General features: G+C 39.5%; 1 protein-coding gene across 1 annotated transcript in view; it reads left to right on the forward strand.

The window, feature by feature from the left end:
- EPB41L4B (erythrocyte membrane protein band 4.1 like 4B) overlaps positions 1-18088 on the forward strand; it is a 124567-nt gene that overhangs the window by 103197 nt on the left and 3282 nt on the right. Inside the window, exons 24-25 of the mRNA XM_018069990.2 lie at positions 13902-13970; positions 17407-17570. Coding sequence (XP_017925479.1) covers positions 13902-13970; positions 17407-17570 — 233 coding nt within the window. The remainder of the gene's footprint in view (positions 1-13901; positions 13971-17406; positions 17571-18088) is intronic.

Genomic DNA, 18088 nt, shown 5'->3' on the forward strand with positions numbered 1-18088 from the left:
TGAAGGAACAAAATGAGAGAATGCTAAAAGATGAACTGTAAACATCTAGATTTACTTTTTTGATTTTTCCTCTGGTTTAAGTGATTTAAATTCATTGGCTCAATATGTTTTTCCCCATTATCTGTATTCTGAGCAGAACAACTCAATGCACTCTGAAGATGTATGACAGATGATTCAACACTTCTCTATTTCTTTAACTAATTGAAAATGAATTCTCAAAAAAAAATAAAAAGATCCACCAAGTGAAATCCATTGCTGACTTTGTACCTGTGGACACTGTGATAAATTGAATATGATGTGTACATTAGCAAGAAGAGGTACCAAAAAGAGGGGAAGGTGTTAAGTGGAAAAAGGTTCAGACATGTATCAACTAATTCACTGCTTTTAAATAATCAACAGTCCACTGGCCAACATTTTCTAAAACTTGAGATGAAGGTAGCGTGCAATGTCAGAAGATAGTTTGGATCAAGAGGGCATAAGCTTTTCCCTGGAAAGGTGATAAATTCTGCCACATGCAATTATTTTTGTCACTTTCTGTACTTTTTAATATGGTGTCCTAACCATCCTCTGACATTCTGTGTGCCTGCTTCATGTTTGTAGAAATTATAAAATAGGCAAATGCCTATCCATAAATCTGGTTTCTGCCAGATCATGCAAGCAGAGCTGGTCCTGGAGCTTAAAACTTTGGCTGGACTCCATAGCAGGCCTGCCACATGGTGTGACCTCATTTAAGAAGACATTTACACCAGGGGACTGGAGGATTTTCTACCACCTGCAGGGAGATAGAATCAGAAAAAATCTCCGTAACTATTGTCTGTGAGATTGTTGCACAGTGGTGGGATGTTTGCTGTGCCTGTACGATGAGAGTTCAATGCTCACTTACAGACTTGCCTATGAAGCTGGAGGACTGAGGTTGTGATTCACAGCTGCGCACATAAGTCTTTCTGTAGATGGGTGCTGGATGTTTTAATCTATCCCAGCTTCCTTCATGGGATAGCTCCTGTGGCAGGAGCTGGATCAGTGATCCAGCTGAACACTAACAAACAAAATTTCTTAGCTTTAGGTCAAATCATCTATGAAACTTTAACAGAAGGTTCTCCTGAGGACTGTGGGAGTGATAAAGTACATTTGCAAGCAGTGTAGTTTCTGGAGTAGTACTCCAAAGGGAAGTACTGTGGCTGTTGAAGTTACTTTAAAATAAATGTTGATCAGTTTATGGGAGGGAGTCTAGGATGAGCTTAACTGCAGTAACAGTGACTTGAGGCCAGCTGATGGGCAAGGTCCTAAGGAGTCTACTCCCTGATGATGAAGAGCATCTGAAACTGCCAAGCACCACAGACAGGGCAGTACAAGACTGCCTGTGTGCTTCTCTTTTTGTGCAATTAGTGCACTAATAATTTTTAGTCCAAAGCTTTTTTAAGGGCCTCTGAAGTGATATAGATTACCACCACTTAAGCAGTGTTTAGGAAAGTCAGAAAACTTGAGGGTCATGAACATTATTGTAGCTTAAAAAGGAAAAAAAAAAAGAAAAAGAAGAAGGAAACACTACCTGTGATCCCTTTCTCCCTCCTCCACATAAAAAACGTGATCATTCCATGGCAGTAGCAGCTTTCTCTTTTGCTTGAAATCAACATCAGAGTAAGTGAAAGGGATCAAATAAAAGCAAACATATTTTAAACTCACTGGCATCTACATCCTACAGCAAGCTGAGAAGGCAAATTTTTAGCAAATCTTTTATAACCTGTGTATTGTTGTAAATCAGGTCTGATATGTTCAATCATACTTTTGCTCAGTATCTTTTTTATTTCAGATTATTGCTTTACTTTTTAAGTGAATGTATTTCATGTTCATGTCCTGAGCAGCAGTAAGCAGGTGTGACATCTGCCTAAGAAGAATAGAAGTGAACAATAGGTAGACAGGGCTTTTCAGATGCAGAACATCAACTTTTTGTACTGACTGAGTCTCCTTTTCCACTCTACAGTAATCTGTGTGATAGAAAAATGTTCAGCTTCTGGGTAAAGTCTATTTGAAACTAGGTATATCTTTTTATGTTTGCTCTCAATGAGACAAGTATAGTGATGAAGCTATTATGTCTCAAAGTCTTTTGATAAAGGCATATTAATCACGTTTCCTTTGGCCTGAGAAGTACATTATTCCTTTTGTCTCAGCAGCTATGAAGTTCCTAATATCTCTTCCTCACTGATTATTGACAATTTCATTTAGACTCCAGTGAGTAGCTATTGTGCATTTATTTTCTTTTCAAACAACTAATGAATTGATATATGTGTAATTCTAATTCACATTTTTCCAGTGTGATAGCAAGTGTGATGCTAACTGCTTGGCTGTTCTGTGGAATTTCAATTGAATGCCTCCAAGCTCCAACAGAAAATGGAAACATCTGCTTTCCAAACTATGTTTTGACTGGCTGAGTGACTCAACTTGTAAAGCCAGCAAAAAGAGCAAGTAAACTTTCTTTTTATTTGCCACTCAATTGAATAATCAGAACTGATGGGAAATATTTTTCTTCTTTTTTGATTAAAGTAAAATCTGGTTGTCTACATTATCTCTCAAAAGCTTGTATTTTGGAAAATGTCCTGAACCAAATGTCAGAGAGCATTAAGAAGGGTAGAGAGAAAGATCAGGCCAGTTTGACATTATTTCATTTTAGCAATTGTGAAGTGTTTCAATTTCAAGTAATGTTTGATAATTAATTTCAATGAACTCATATATCCAACCAAAATGTCATTTCTAAATTAGGCACCAAAAATTCCTATGACAAAATGCTGAGTGAAAGCTTTTAAAATATATCTTTTTCAAGTATACAGAAAATTAAATCAGCACCAACTCTTTTGTAACACATTTAGTTTGAATAAATAGGCATTTTCTGATGAGAATTCCTGAGCAGGAGCAGTCTTTTCTGATGAACAGCAAGTGACACCTAAGTGACCAGAGATTTTCTCTTGTGGCCCCTCTACTGATTTGTCCTCTGCTTTTTACCCACAACTGTGGGTAAATCCTCTACTGAAACATAATATATATTTAATTTTCTGTAATCTCTCTACTAGCAAGCAAAACCAAAACAGAGACACAATCATTAATTTGTGAGATTTACACCCAGACAGATCTTTTGCTTTGACTTTATATAGAACCTAATACAGTTCTTATAGCTCAGAGGATTGGCAATAATAGAATAACCAGTAAGTTACTCTGAAGAACTGATGAAATTGAAGTTTGCATAAACCTAAGCATGTAATTCCACAGTTTCTATGCCTTGTCCCAGATATGTATGTCATAGAAAAAAATTGTAATTTCATCATGGAAGGAAGAAAATAGGAGTATTATCTATCATGGTAAATGGATTGAAAACCACTGAACTCAGTAGAAAGGGTCCTTTTCTGTTCATTATCCCATGTATCACCCTCTGAAAAACAAAATGCTAAAGTGTTTTGAGCTGAGGGAGAAAATTTCTACATAGGTAGATGTTCTGTACATCCTTTTTAAGCCTCATGAAGAGAAAACAGTTCTTGCATACTTCTCAGAGTTTTTTTGTAGAACTTGGCCACAAACGCATCACTGTGGAAGAAATGTGGATTTATGGCTTGCTTTACGGTATGGCATTCTTCTCATGTTCAGCAACCCAAGACCAAATGCTCCTACACTCTAGGAGACACAGCCAGTGAGGTCAGGAAAGTGAACCTCTACAAAACTCATTTAATGAGTTAATGTCATTTTTTGGTTCTTTGCCAAAAGGTTGTCTAGAGTCTTGCAAGTGCTCCCATGCTGTGGAATGCCACCTGGCCTCTTCTGGAAAAGTGCCAGATATTACCAGGATGGATTTTGATGAAGGAGCTGTCCACGCCACCTGGCACACCAAGCCATGTGCACATGCTCTGCTGAGAGCCCTGTTGGCAGTGTTGGAGATGGGAAGTCATTTGCCAAGTTGAGAGGGCTTCTGACCACCTGAATTTGTGCACAATTTGGCACTCATGCTGCATCCAAGTCGAGCAAACTGTCAAAATTAATAACCATGAAGCACAAGTGCATGCATCTAGATAGAATCCATGTGTTTGGATCAGTGGCTGAGCTGCCCAGACTTCAGATGAAGCTTGTTCTCTTCAAAATATCTGTGGTCAGCAGAGCCCATGTTTGTGCATGCCTCTAGAGCAATTTTATCCTTCATGTCTCCTGTCTTGCTGCTAGTGGTTTGGAAAAAGGGTTGAAGAAACTGTGCTTTCTCTTTTCTTCCTCACCAAGAACAGGGGTGGTGAGGCAGTATAGGTAAAGGCTTTTCTTCACATCTACAGTGTGGCTGAAGTTGGGCATATTCCTGCACCAAGAACAGTTAGTTCCCAAGCTCATAGGGAGCACACATAGGCATAGCACTGCAAAAGAAACTCCAAATTCAAATCAAAACCCCAAACCCAATAACGAATCAGATTGACACCCCCCATTACCCAAGAAAACAGAGTATCCTGGGTCTTAGCCTTCATCTATCCCAGGGCTCTTTGAAAGAAATTTAAAATAATTGCTCTAAGCCCCCTCATTATACCCCAGTTATGAAGCTGACAGGACCAGTTTCTGCTCCTCTTACATTTTAGAAAAACTTCAGGGTTTTTCTGAAGTGAAAGAGTTAACTATAATCTTCCCAGGGACCATAACATCAGCAAAGGTTGCCAGACAACAGTGTTTTGGCCTCCTCGATTACCACATCATGCTGGGAAGGGGTCTTGGAGGCAGTGGTGTTGGAACCATGCCTCACAAGAAATCCCCAGCTCCCAGTTTGGCTTCCCTGTGAGCTCCTGCTGGTATGGGCAGGAAGTCACTGACTGGGGCCCAGGAACTGCTTGTAACATTTTATAGACAGTGTATTTCTTCCCCTGAAGAAGTGCCACAAGCAGATCTCCTGGGAGAGGACTGTCAGTGTTTGGCCTTTCTCCCATTTCCCTTTTCCTGTTCACTGCAACATTATAATCTTCTTCAGTTGCCTTCACAGAGATGTCTTTAATAATGGATCTCCTGAATCCTTTGGCCAATAAACAAATTATGTGGAAGCAGAGCTCTGCTGAAATGATAGAGCAGCCTTCTGGTTTTGAAACTGATGTCATTCATGGGCCAAATGGAAGAGTTCTGTACTTGTGCTTTTGGTCCAATGGAGAAATTTCTTCTGTAATTAAGGGTGGATGAGAGTGAGTTATGTGCTAATAGCTCTAATTGATTTGGATTATCCATTGGCTGGAACTAATCTCTTTAGCCATGGGACATGCTTGAGTACAGTGTCTCAGATTGGGAGACCGGCTTGTAGGGCAACATCCCACAGGCACGGAGGCATCTGATGTGTTTCATGGCACTGAATTGGTGAAGTATTACAATGCAGGTGTTTGAATCTGTAAATGTATATGCCTAATGAGTTCTTGTATTTGAACATTACAAGATTCTACTTGCAGTGAAGACAGAACCTTTGTGTTTATTTAATGCATGATGGCTGGCAATATGAATGATTCCATAGCCAAGGGTGTGAGGTTATGAGTAAACAGGGTGGGGTTTTTTAGCATTTATCACAAAAGACTTGCTAGATATGGGATTGGATTTATTCATGCACGAATCTTAAACCAAGCAAAACATTGTTCCTTATAGACTTTCAGTTTCTACTTGAATTGGTCTTATTGATAGGATCAAATAGTTTTGTATCCATTACATTTAGAGAAGCAACGCTCTGCTTCCTTGATGCATGTTGGAAGAGGTGACATACTGTGATGGGAAATTATTATTTTCATATAGAAGCTTAATTCAGAGGAGACTTTTAGAGTAGCAAGATGACTGTAGCCCAGCACAGCAGTCAACACTCTTATGTGAACTTGAGGAAATCGTAATTCATGAGAGGTCACCAAAATTTGTAGGTACATGCCTAGATTAAGGCTGCAGTAGTCACTGGGACTAGTCACATGCTGAAGTTGAAAATACACTCAAGTGTCCTTCTGTATAGATATATAAATAGTACACCCGTTTGTAATTGTAACACTTTTTCTGCAGCTCCACTGACTTTAATCTACCTGTGCTATTCTTTTCCTTCAGAATAATGAACTGTATAAACTCCTGGGGATTTTGGCACAGCTCAATAGCCCAGAAAAAATAGGACAGAAAATTAACACAAATATTTCTTACTATCCTGACATTCAAGGAGACTGTGATGAGTTGAGTTTCTGGACACTTAAGGACCTTCAGCCAGCTTTTGCTCTTACACAAGTAGAGATTGATTACAATAGAGAGACAAACTATTTGTGTTGGACTAAGGTCAGGCAGTACACTATTTGTGCCAATCTATCATAACTTTTCAATAGAGGAATGTGATCCTCAGAGTTTTTAAAAAGTGCAGGTATGTTATGTTATTAGTCAGCCTTCGTTGCAATATCCCTGGGTTTGAAGTCTCCATATTAATAAGTCATAGTGAACTAACTTGGGTGATTGGGTCATGAGCTGTCAATGTCTATTCTTAGAAATAATCAGGTGTGGCTAGTGGTGAGTTTCCATCTGGTACAAAGTACATGTACAGTCTGCTTGCTGGTAATAATATTGGGAAATACATGGCTTACCTGGTGCATTCTCAACTGGCAGGAATTACAATACTCATTTCCTCCTCTTCATGTTATTCATCTTTAGTGACTTTCTTCTATGACAACAGCCTCCATCGGCAGGGATGCCACTTGATTTTGTTGGCTGTGCATGCAATCTAGCCACCTGCCACAGGATCACCGTTGATTTCATTGGTAAAGGCCAAGGGCCAAAAAAGGTAACTTTGCATTAGCTATCCTAGCAATGCAACTAACTTACTGTGCAGCAACTGTTGGAGAGCAACCATATCCAGTGGGTATACCTACTGCTTTTTCTTTGCTTCATTTCTGTGTTTTAAAAAAAGACCAAGCAAGCGCTGCAATCTTTAGTCTGCATTTTAGCCAACGCACCAAGACTGTGACATCATTTTGCCTTGCCACATTTTCCTCAGTGGATGGTGACTAAGCTGACAGCCCATGCTGAGGTTAAGTTCTGCTTAAGCTTCCTCCCCTTCACAGCATCAGTGAAAGAGTACTGAAAGTCCTGAAGACTGTGAGAGCATGGACACTGTCTTGTTTTTGTCACATCTGAATTGTTCTTATTCTGTATGCTTTTGAAGAATGTCTTCTCAAAAATATCTTCACAGCAAAGTTATGTTGTAAAAATGATCCAGGACATACATTTCCTTCCAATGTGCTGTACAGATGCTGGACTGATTTAATAACACTATTAACATTGCCCTCATCCTCTCCCAGTACCTCTGAAATCCCTTTGCTAGCAACCCATAATTACAATCCCTAGAGCAAAAATCTACAGAGTACTTGATCTCCAAAGGTAGCATAGAAAAGATATTAGCACCAACAAAATTTGTAGGGCTGCCCTTGCAAATTGGTACAAAAGTTGACGTGAAGATTCACGATTTTATCCAAGGCATCTTAACTACTATGATTTAGGTAGACCTGCTTGTAAATGGCGTATAGTTTATACTGTAGCCACAAACTACTATGCATTAAGTATCTGTGAAATGCTGTAACTGCAGCAAAGCCAAGCTTTAGCAGAGGCTGAACCTAGTACATCACTCTCATGAACTCCCTTGACATCCGTTTGGGAGACAGAAGTCGCTGGAACACAGTCAAGGAGCCATGCAACCACCTCCTGACAATGCCTCTACGTTAGGAAGGATTCCACAAAGTCCCTCTAAGAGGGAGGAAAATACCTGACAGAGAGTGAAGTATTAGCCCTGTTGTACAAGCAGCTGGTGAGACATCAAGAACGTGGTGTATGCTACCAGGTCACATTCCAGGACAGATGGCCTTATACTGCAGCAAGGCCCAGAGAACGGCTGATGTACATCAGTGAGCAGTGGAATGGAAAGTTCATCATTTGAGGGGACCCCAAGAGAACTTGTCTCAACAAATATACCATGGGATGAATGTGACTTCCAAAGGGGAGTTTTCTCAGTTTACCAAAATGAATTGAGTGGTACCCATGGGGTACAGTACAGTAGTCCTGTGGAAACATGCACCTAGTCAGATGAGTCAAACAGTTGGATTCACTTGTGTTGGTTCTTAGGAATCAATGAATGTTCTTGGAAATATTTCCTTGTACTCTTGTCTCTGCTAGTTTTTTGCAAGATGAGCGAGGGAGACCCAAAGACCAGATGGAGCTATGAGGGAGGTTTCCTGGTGTTATCTCCTCAGAGGAAGTAACAGTAGGCAGGGAGGTTCTGAACATGTAGTGTCTCCCTCCCTGGCTTAGCAGCTTGTGCAGAAACCCATCCTCTTCAGAAACTTCACTTCTGGTGCCTCAGGGTGTTTTCAATAGTACATTTCTGCTAAGTGCCCTCTTTAATCTGTGTGAACACTGCTGACACTGACACCTGGATATAATTTCAACAACTAGAAGAAATCCTGCATGCCATGAAAAGAAGGTGACCTGTGATTCAACATGTGTGGATTTGCACCAAGTATGTTCATCAAGGCATTTAGTTCACACAGCCTTTTTCAAGACTGATTAGCCAATAGAATTGCTGATTTAAGTTTCTGTCCTGTTGCAAGTTTGCTGGACTGCACTGGTTTGGTCTGATTTTTGCCCTGTGCATCCTGGCAGTGATTATGACTGACTACCTGTCATGCCGGTTATGTTGCCACATACGAAGGACATGAACTTGGGTTGACATGATCCAAATGTTCAATCATTTGAGCCTGGAACTGCTACCACTTAAAAAAATTTTTTTGTCCATGGAAATATTGCATGGTGAAAAATACCAGAAACTCTTTTGTTTTACATTTCTGCCTCATTTTTTATTTCAGACACTGAAATGGTATGACAGCAGGCAAGGAGCTTTACTGAACAATTACGGAGTCCAGAATCATAACACTGGTTTTGGAAACCAGGCCTAATGGTTAACTGGTATTTTTAAAGTCATATTAAATGTCAGGACTGGGAAATGCTAGTGCAATGAGCTCCAGAAGTTTTTGCTGATGTTCTTTTCTAATTTGATGAGCAGAAACAAGTCTCTGTGCTGTATAGATGTAATGGTATTCAATTTACACCATGTATTTTTAAATAAAGCACCACAGAATATTCCTCTGGCGATATGTGTATCCTGAGGGTCTTCTTTATGACACCCCTTCAGGTGTTAGCAGCTCTGCCTCTGCTTGCTGCTATGCACAGGAATCTAGTGAAGTGTTTGGCCTAAAGTTTGTCTTCCGTCTGGCCAGTATACAAAGTGACACTGAGATCACACACTTTCACCATCATGTTATAAATGCCTCCAGTCAAGGTGCAGGGGATGGAATTGAAGTGTCAACTGCAGAAAATGTTACTGCAGCTTTGTGGAAGGAAAGTTGTGCCAGGGCAGTGAATACACTACTCCAATTGTAAGGGAACATATCCATATTAAGCCTACTTCTCCCAAAAGTAGTATTTTTTTTGCCACAGCAAGGACATTCGTAATATTCCCTTCTGATAGAAATACCAAAGTAGCTGATTTTATATCAATTAACATGACAAAAGTACTCTTTCTTTGTCTGCCTCCACTTCCTTCTGCTTTTATGAGAAAGTTACATTTTTTTCTCCTAACTCATCTACAAGGTGTTTCAGGAAAGCATTTGTTTTTACCTAAATTTTAAATTCTATCCAGAAGAACTCTTTGCACAAATGCAAAGAAAAGGGGAAGGTTCTTGCCCTTTTGACCTTTTTCTTCCTTCACTCTTCCTCCATTCCAAATATCAAGGAAAATCAGTGCTGTTAATTCTTTGTGGCAAAGATATCTCCAAAATATGTTACCCAAATGGACAGCTAATAATGCAACAAGAATCTGAGTACTAGCAGTAAATTATCCACAGAGGAATAAAATTTCACTCATTTTCCCACAAAATCAATGTGACTGTTACATTTGACTGGTTTTAAGATTTTTCTCCTTGAAGATTACTTGACCACTATATTTTCCCTGAGACTATTCTGATCCTTTTTGTATTATTCTTTTCTTTTTTTCTTTCTTTCGTTTTATTAAGAATCAACTGGTTTTTTAAGCTTAGCAAATTCTCAGCTTGCCAAGCTAAATATTCCAGACAAGGAGTTACTTGTCCAAAGTAGTTCTGCTATGGTAATGCACCCTGACCTTTCAAGCAAAGGGCATTTGAGGTTGTGAAACAAGCCCTCAGCATGTGAGGTGCTGCTGGAACACCAAATGCCTTCACTACCCTTTCATGCCATGCTCCTGCAACCTGACAGTTACTTACGGGACCTGCCTTAAAGGTTGTTTTATGGTTGTGACTTTGGCTGCAAGACTGTTTTCACTCCTGCAGAGAGAGCAAGTGTGCTTGCAATCAAGTTTTATACTTAAAAGCCTGTCTGTGCTGTTATCAAGAGCACAGCTCTAACCTCTTGTTGCTCATGATATTTCTGTAGCCCCTTTTGCTCCTGTGGAAGACCCTGGCTGTACCAGAAGGTGCTCGTCATGTGGACACAATTGCTGCTCCATCTGCCATGACAGGAATTGTGCCCAGCTGTAAACTTCAAAGATGTTACTTGTTTTCTTTCATACCAAAGCAGACAGCAGACTTCAGCTTCTTGTCCACACATTAGCAGCTACTGTGTTTTGCTAGTCTGAGCAGCTACAATTCAGCTTCGTGAGAGTAGTCTGCTCAGAACAGTGATCTGCACAGAACTGCCCACCTCCTCTTCCCTCTTCCTTTTCCCTCCGTGTGTGCCATCCCAGGGTAAAGCCTGGAAGCTGCTGAAGGTCTCCAGAAGCTGGAGGAACTGCAGGTTTGCAGCAGGTGGTGGAGTTGGCTCTGCTCTTCTTCCTTTCTCAGTTCCCAGGTGGTATCTTTTAACTGATGCTGCAACAGCAGGGAGAAGAAAGCACCCTGGAAAATTTAAGGGTCTGCTTCTGCCATGTGAGTTAGGAGATATTTAAAGGTGTAGTACATGTTCCTCCTAGGGCAGGGAGAGAGGTTGTGTACTGTGTGGGGAATGCATAACATTTAGGTTCTGATCAGGGAGTTGTTTTGCTTTCTGAGCTGAAAGTTTCCATTTTGTGCAATAAACTCAGCCCCAGTGCAAGGGTCAGGAAGAGACTTGCATATGACACTGCTTTCCTTGTGTGGTGGGGTGGGAATTACAGGGTTTTCTTCCACCTCCCAGGTGCTGGCAACTGCTACTTTTGTCAGCACGCTGCTGGCCATGGTGGACATGCAGGATAGTTAGGCCAAAAATATATTCCTGAGTGAGAAGACTTTTCAAACTTCCAAATGAAGTTTCACATAAACTGATTGCTTAACAGGTGCTCTCCACGCTACTGTCTCCCCATCCTGCATATCGTCTGTCTGAAAAGTGTTCTTGAATGTATGGGGGTTTTTCTCGCTCTTGTATGGATGAGGATTTTGTACATACTTCCTACTCAGAAGAGCCAAGCCATCAATGGTTAAGAACCTCATGCCAATGTTGAGGAGGCAATAACAATGTTGTCTCTCTGCCTTGCCTATGGAAGCTGGCAGCAGCAATCATAGCAAGGCCTGGGCCAAACCAGTAAGCTCTGTTGTGCCATTTGAGTAACAGTGGTCTGTTCTCAGAGGGGAAAAAAGGATGAGAGGAAGAAAAAATAAATTCTAAAGGCTGAGCACAATGTTTTCTGTTTGTCACTCTTAAATTGAACACAGTTATGTTTTTTTCCCCCTCTGCTCCATAATTTCTGTTTTCAGTTTCTTTAAAAGGCTGGAAATTGATGAGTTTAGAACCCAGAGAGCTTTTAATTTATCGAAATTGTCTTATTCCAAAGATTAAATGAGCACAGCTCCCTGAGAGAGGGACTCACACTGAAAACTAAACCAGATTAACTGTTTCTTGTCATGTTTTGATATGTTGGCTGGCCTCATGCACATCCACAGATTGCAGTGCTGATTTTGCAAGAGAGTATTCTGCATGGCTGTGTGTCGCGGCATGTAATCAGGGCTGATTCCTGTTATATGCCTCTACTCCCAAACCTCTGTGGACTCTTGAGTATTATTCTGCATAATTTTCTTTCCTGCATTTAGTAACTAATTTCGTTAGTGAGACTAGCCAGCAAAATAAGTGGGATTTCAGCTGTAGAATATCAAACTCATACTGCACATGAGCAACCAGCTTCCCATCCCTGTTTGCCTTTGGCTCAAAGATTTTATTTGTAACTAAGTACACTTGTACTTAGTACTGTAACATCATATTGTAAACCCTTAATAACCTGGGCTCATGGGTATTTACTATCTCTCAAAGGAGTGACACATGCTACAGCTGTTGACAGATTTGGCTCAGGGTATAACATAACATAACAAACTTTTGAGGAGCTATTGCATCAATACAACGAGTAGGTTCAATCAGCAATACAGTACACATACATATACTTTGCTAACAGACATGAATATAGGACTATAAAAGGACTGTGAAGTTTTCTTTACTATGTTTGCCTAGAAAACTGTGATTTAAAATAATTTCTCTCTCACATAGTTGTTTGTTCATTTGCGCCTGTATCATTGACTTACAAATACATTTATTCTGTTAAAAGGTTATTTACATGCTTAACTGTATCTTTGCTATCCATACTCCTTGTGTGTAAGAAGCCTGACAATTAATGCTAAGCTTAATTCCACATTTGCAGAAGTTGGCCCACAGATGGCTGTTAATTTCCCTTGGTACCCATATAAGCCAACGTTTCTGTTATTCTACTTACAAAATAAACACCATACATTTACTTAATTATATTTGATGATATAATTCCAGGTTTTCCTTTGGCCTTCAGGGGCTCATGGCCCTCAGGGTAGCTTTCCTCATTATTAAACAACAGTTGTATAGCTGTAGTTAGTAAATTATGGTTGAAGACATGCATTAAACCAATGCACAGCAGTTTCTATAATAAAGTGAAAAACGTACCTTTACGGTGAAAAATGTGGTTTTCCAAAGGGAAAGCATGAAATGCAGTTCAAAACTGTTACCTTTATTTGCTATTTTGTCCTCCCTTTGAATGAATGATGTCTGCATTTTAAAGAGGAAAATCATTGGAAACAGCATTCACAATGAAATGGGACGGAGATTGTTGCTGCTTTTAATACATTTTTAATTTCAGCTGGTGTTTGAAACCACTTTAAGGGCAGAAGTGACTTGCAACAGGGTCTGGTCACCCCACAGACTATATCCTCATGGACCAAGCCATGGGAGCTCTCATGCTTCTTGGCAGATGGATGTCTTGGTCTCTTGCCTCTGTGTCTCCATGCACTTTTCAAAAAGACCTCCAAGGGTCATCCTTTAGCCACAGCCCTCCTCTGAACACAGGACCTTGTAGCTGCCTGAGACAAACAGCTATCCCCAGTGATTTTTTAATATATGATTTTATTTCTATCCCACCTTGTGTGATTGTTTGTCTTTGGCAGCAACAGTGTAAGTGACCATTTGGAAGTCTAAAATATGTAAAGCACAAGTTCTTTAGCCAGAGTTCCTCTACTGCAGAATTTGCTCCTACACTTCATATTGCATATTTTAAAATGTAAGGCTGGCTGGAGGAAGCAGATAATAATCCAATGGCTGCTGACAGAATTGGAAAATATATTGTATGCAATCAGCTCCGTATTTGCACAACAGATTTAATTACATGGTAAAATTAATTTATCAAGTTTTTGTATTTATGCTTTGATTATTCATCATCAGGTTTCTGTATGCATTTTGGAATGGGTCTTTTTTGGTCTAGTCCAAGCACTGCTGAACTGCTCTGATTTGTTGGATATGTCACTGTAGTTGCAATGCTTTGCTGCTTTTTTTTTCTTTTGCATTTTTATGCTCTGAAAGTAACATCTTTTTCTTTATCTTTTTTAAAGATAAAGACATTCCCTGCTGATACATCTAATCCTTTTTTCGATCCTTTTACAACAGTACCACAGTTTTCTGTAAGTAGAATGTGCAACTAAAAAAACTGTGTTTTAACACAATTCCAGCTGATTTTTTAAGTGTCAGAAATCTATGCGCTAAGTAGTCCTCAAAAATAAAAAGTATGAATTCCAAGTAAAAATTAGAGTATGAATCAGTTAAATATTCCCATTATTCAAAATATTGCCTGCATTCAGACATTGCTGCTTCCTAGACAGAGGACTAAGAGTTAAAGGTCGAGGCTCACAACTAATGAAGTCAATCCCAAAACGTGCTGTTCAGGACTGTAGAGGACACTTGTGAAGCTCCATAGCATCTTTCCAAGGAGCAGTAGGGGAATGGGAAGACTCAGTCCTCTGTCTAGCAATTGCATGGCCTCCTGCCTGAAACTGCCTGCTGTGCCATCACAAAGAGGGCCCTGATTTTCACTGAATTTCCATCTGAATTTTAAGGAAGAATTATAGTTACTGTGTTGATGACTACAATGGTATCCTTTGTATAAACTCCCATGTTTACCTAATAACTTGAATCCAATACTGAATTTGATTCTTGTTAAACTTTCACAGAAGATGTGACTTAGGGATTTTGGTAAGGTAAACTGCAGAAAACCAGAAAACAATTATTTGACAATTTAAAAAGTGAGTTCAATCTAAGTCCTACTTTAATGGTAGAAGCATTCTGTAATAAGTATGACAAAATTAACTACTCTATAAGAAACACTCTCTGCTTATAAATCCCAGTAAAATTACTTAAGTTTTTAAATTATGTTTGCAAAATGAAGCATTTCAGACTTTGACCTTAACTTTTATTGGTTGCAGCAATCTATATCTGGCATATAATCAGAGATAAGTAACTTCATTCACTGTCAGGTCATGTGCAGGTTCTGTCCACATTTAATGATTTAAAGAAAGAGGCTTTTCTTTCACAATGGACCTGATCACCAGCTTTTACATAAATGTGTTTTTTCTCCATATAAGTATTTTAAAGACAGAGTTAGTTAGGCTCCCCAGGTTGTATAAGTGTCACTACTGAGCTCTAATTAAATGCATTCAAAAGTACACATGAATATGTCACAGCAACATTTCATTAGGTCAGCCAAGTCCAGATAGTACAATTGTGATAAAGGCTAACTCAAAGTTACAGTGTTTGTGTCTTTCATAGTAGTACTTTATCTAAGGAAAAAGATATGCCCTCAAAATACCTTTCCCACTATTTAGTAATGGTTGTCAGGACATTATTTTTCATTATGGTCTCTGACAGTTATGATGAAAGCAAAATTTAGGTGGGTTATATAACATACTTTTCCATCCTTGGGGGGGACAGAACTGTAAAATGGAAACAGAAGATACACCAATATAGTTACCCACAGAAATTTCCATACCACAGAAAATCGCAAATTCAAATGTTAAAATTTTTGTTCTGTTGATAGAGAAGAAGCAAAGTAAAATTCAAGCTAAGCTTTCTGAAATTTCATCTTCTTCCCATAGATTTCCATTTCCCTGGGCAGCTTGGAGGGCAGAATCCAGACCACATATATTTAAAACACCATTACAATAAAAAACTAACGGTGTGTGATCCATCATATGATCCCATACATTCCTGTGAGTTATGCAAACAAACAGCTACCTAGAGGACTGCATAAAGATGGGAAAATATTAGGAAGGTTAATTGGGCTTTGGTCCTGCATTTCATGGCCTTCCATCACAGCCCAAAGAGATGTGCTTCTCCCCAGCAGTTTCAGTTCATCCTGATGCATGGGCTCTGCCGAGGGCTTGAAGATAGTTACATCACAGGTGGGAGCTGGAAGGGAAGAGTTTAGATCAGTGGTAGGATTTGCAGGCAGAATGGTCTCCAGTCACACACAAACCCAAATGGTAACATTTGTTGATCTTTTTCCTTGTTTGTTTTCTTTTTTTTTCTTTTTCATTTCCTTGCTTCCCTTTTACTTTTTTATTTATTTATTTATTTTTGCTTGGAAGAAAACATTGAAATGTTATTAAGCATGAAAAGAATTATGGATAGTGACATTTAGACATTTAACTTTTGTGTACAGCTTCGAATTTAGTGGTGTATATGCAGTCATGTTGATTTTATCAGACGAAAAATTAGAGAACTTGGTTACCTGGTACGTTTAAATATAAGCTTCATGCCAGGAACCATCTGAATTTCAGTGGTTTCCATTGAGAAATGGCAGGCATGATGGCCGCATTCTCAGGATGGTATAACTCATATAGATTTAAATAAATGGAATTATATCTGTTTAGAACAGGTAAATATTTGGCTTAAGCATACTGTGCAAGCAGATACACCTAAAATGATGCTTTGGGTATATACTGTAAAAAAATTATACAGAGCAAACACACTATAGGACTCCAGACAATTCTTCAACAAGTGTGATTTATCATCACTCTGCTGATTTCAGTAAAGCTGGGAGAATTTATATCAGCATCACAGTGATGCCTTCTTCTCATGCCATAAAGTAAGATCTGGCGGTCCTCGGAGCACAGGGATCCTGTATGAGGAACACCAAATTTCATATCTCTGCAACTTGTATGATTGAGTTTTAAAAGTTGAACTACAGAGAATTTTGAACCAGGTTCAGAAGAAAAAGTTGTCAAGGAAGAAATGCAGCTGATACCATTAGGAGCATGTTCTAATGATCCTGACACATGAACTGCAGTTCCTCTGTTTTCTTCCCAGTTCAGGGTCATACATGCACCATAGGCACTAGCTGCTGTGGTTTGGCATGAGAAATAGTCCATACCAAAAAACAAGACAGAGCTGTTTGATTTTTAGGGATCCTCCCCTGTTGTTGTTAAGGTAGCCCAGTCTTTGCTGTAATATTGCTGCACTAATACGCCTCATCTGAAAGACAGGAGATGGTTGCTTGCTGTTTGTGTTAAATTAGCACTTCCAATATTGCTTTAACATTGCCTGTCAGTGGATACTGCAAGAATATCTGTTGAGGCTTGTTCCAGTTAGCACGTGTGGGAAAGGGATGGAGTCTTGGAAACCCAGACTCCTAAAAGCCCAGACTCCTAGCTGTTAACAAAACACAGAGCAGTCAGAGGACCCACCAGCAAATTATATAGGATTTCTGAAGAATATTTCAGAAATCTCATGTTGTCAGCATTATTTTTAGGGAAAATGCAATAATGACAAGTGTCATTCTCCAAACCGATTATGTCTTTTACCTGAATGCTGCCAGTCTCCTATGTGGTGTCATCTCACACAGTGTGTGTTGCAATCAGGCTTGTCCCTCAGGCATCAAAAGAAGTGACTGTTCAGTATCTACAGAGGTCACATTGAGAAGTTACAGCTACAGCCTCCCATTCGTTCTCTTTATCAGTTGTTACTGCTTGGCAACTAATTGGATAGTGAAGGATAGCAAGACCAGTAGAAGCTAATCTACACCTTTTCCCTTTGTGTGTGTGTGTATACTTTTTTGTTTTGTAGGCAGAATTTGCAGACAGCAAAATGCAATGCTGTGCAGTGCAGTCATCACCCAAGATAACGCTGGTAACTCCATCGCCTGTGCTGAGGTCTTTGGCAGAGACTGTACCGACTCCAACAGTCCAGACAGTGTATACGTCGCATAAACCGATTTCGCTGGCAGACAGGTACTGTGCAGTTCTTTCACAGAAATACTATGATGCTCTCTGCATTAAAGGAATCAGCTTGATTTCCGTTTTTCTGTCATTTCCTTCTATACTGAAAGATTGCTGCTTGTGGGTTATGTAAAGAAATACTTGTAACTCATATGTGCACTGAGAAAAAAAAATACTACCTTAATCAGCTGCTGCAGCCAGCAGCCATTTCTACAGCCAATGGCCTGGAGAGAAAGAGTTGTGCAGATTCTGCTCAGGCAAGTCATTTTGTCTGAACCACAAAGGTTTTGTTTTAATAATTGCTGTTGCAATTTGTTTTTTGAAATTAAATGTCCTTCGGGGAAAGCTGAGGTTGAGAAATGTCTGTTCTTCTAAATGAAAAACGCATTTGTTTTCTTTCTTGTTCTCCCTTTTTTTTTCCTTTTTCTTTTTTAATGATGTCAAGCTACAGTGATCTTTCATGTAGTTTCTCAAGGAAACAGCAACCTATCCATCTTTCCACAGGCCGACTGTTTTCAGTTTTCTATTCT

This window comes from Manacus vitellinus, unplaced genomic scaffold (genome assembly GCF_001715985.3).
Source record: "Manacus vitellinus isolate BGI_N305 unplaced genomic scaffold, ASM171598v3 scaffold_17_pilon, whole genome shotgun sequence".
NCBI classification, from domain to species: domain Eukaryota; kingdom Metazoa; phylum Chordata; class Aves; order Passeriformes; family Pipridae; genus Manacus; species Manacus vitellinus.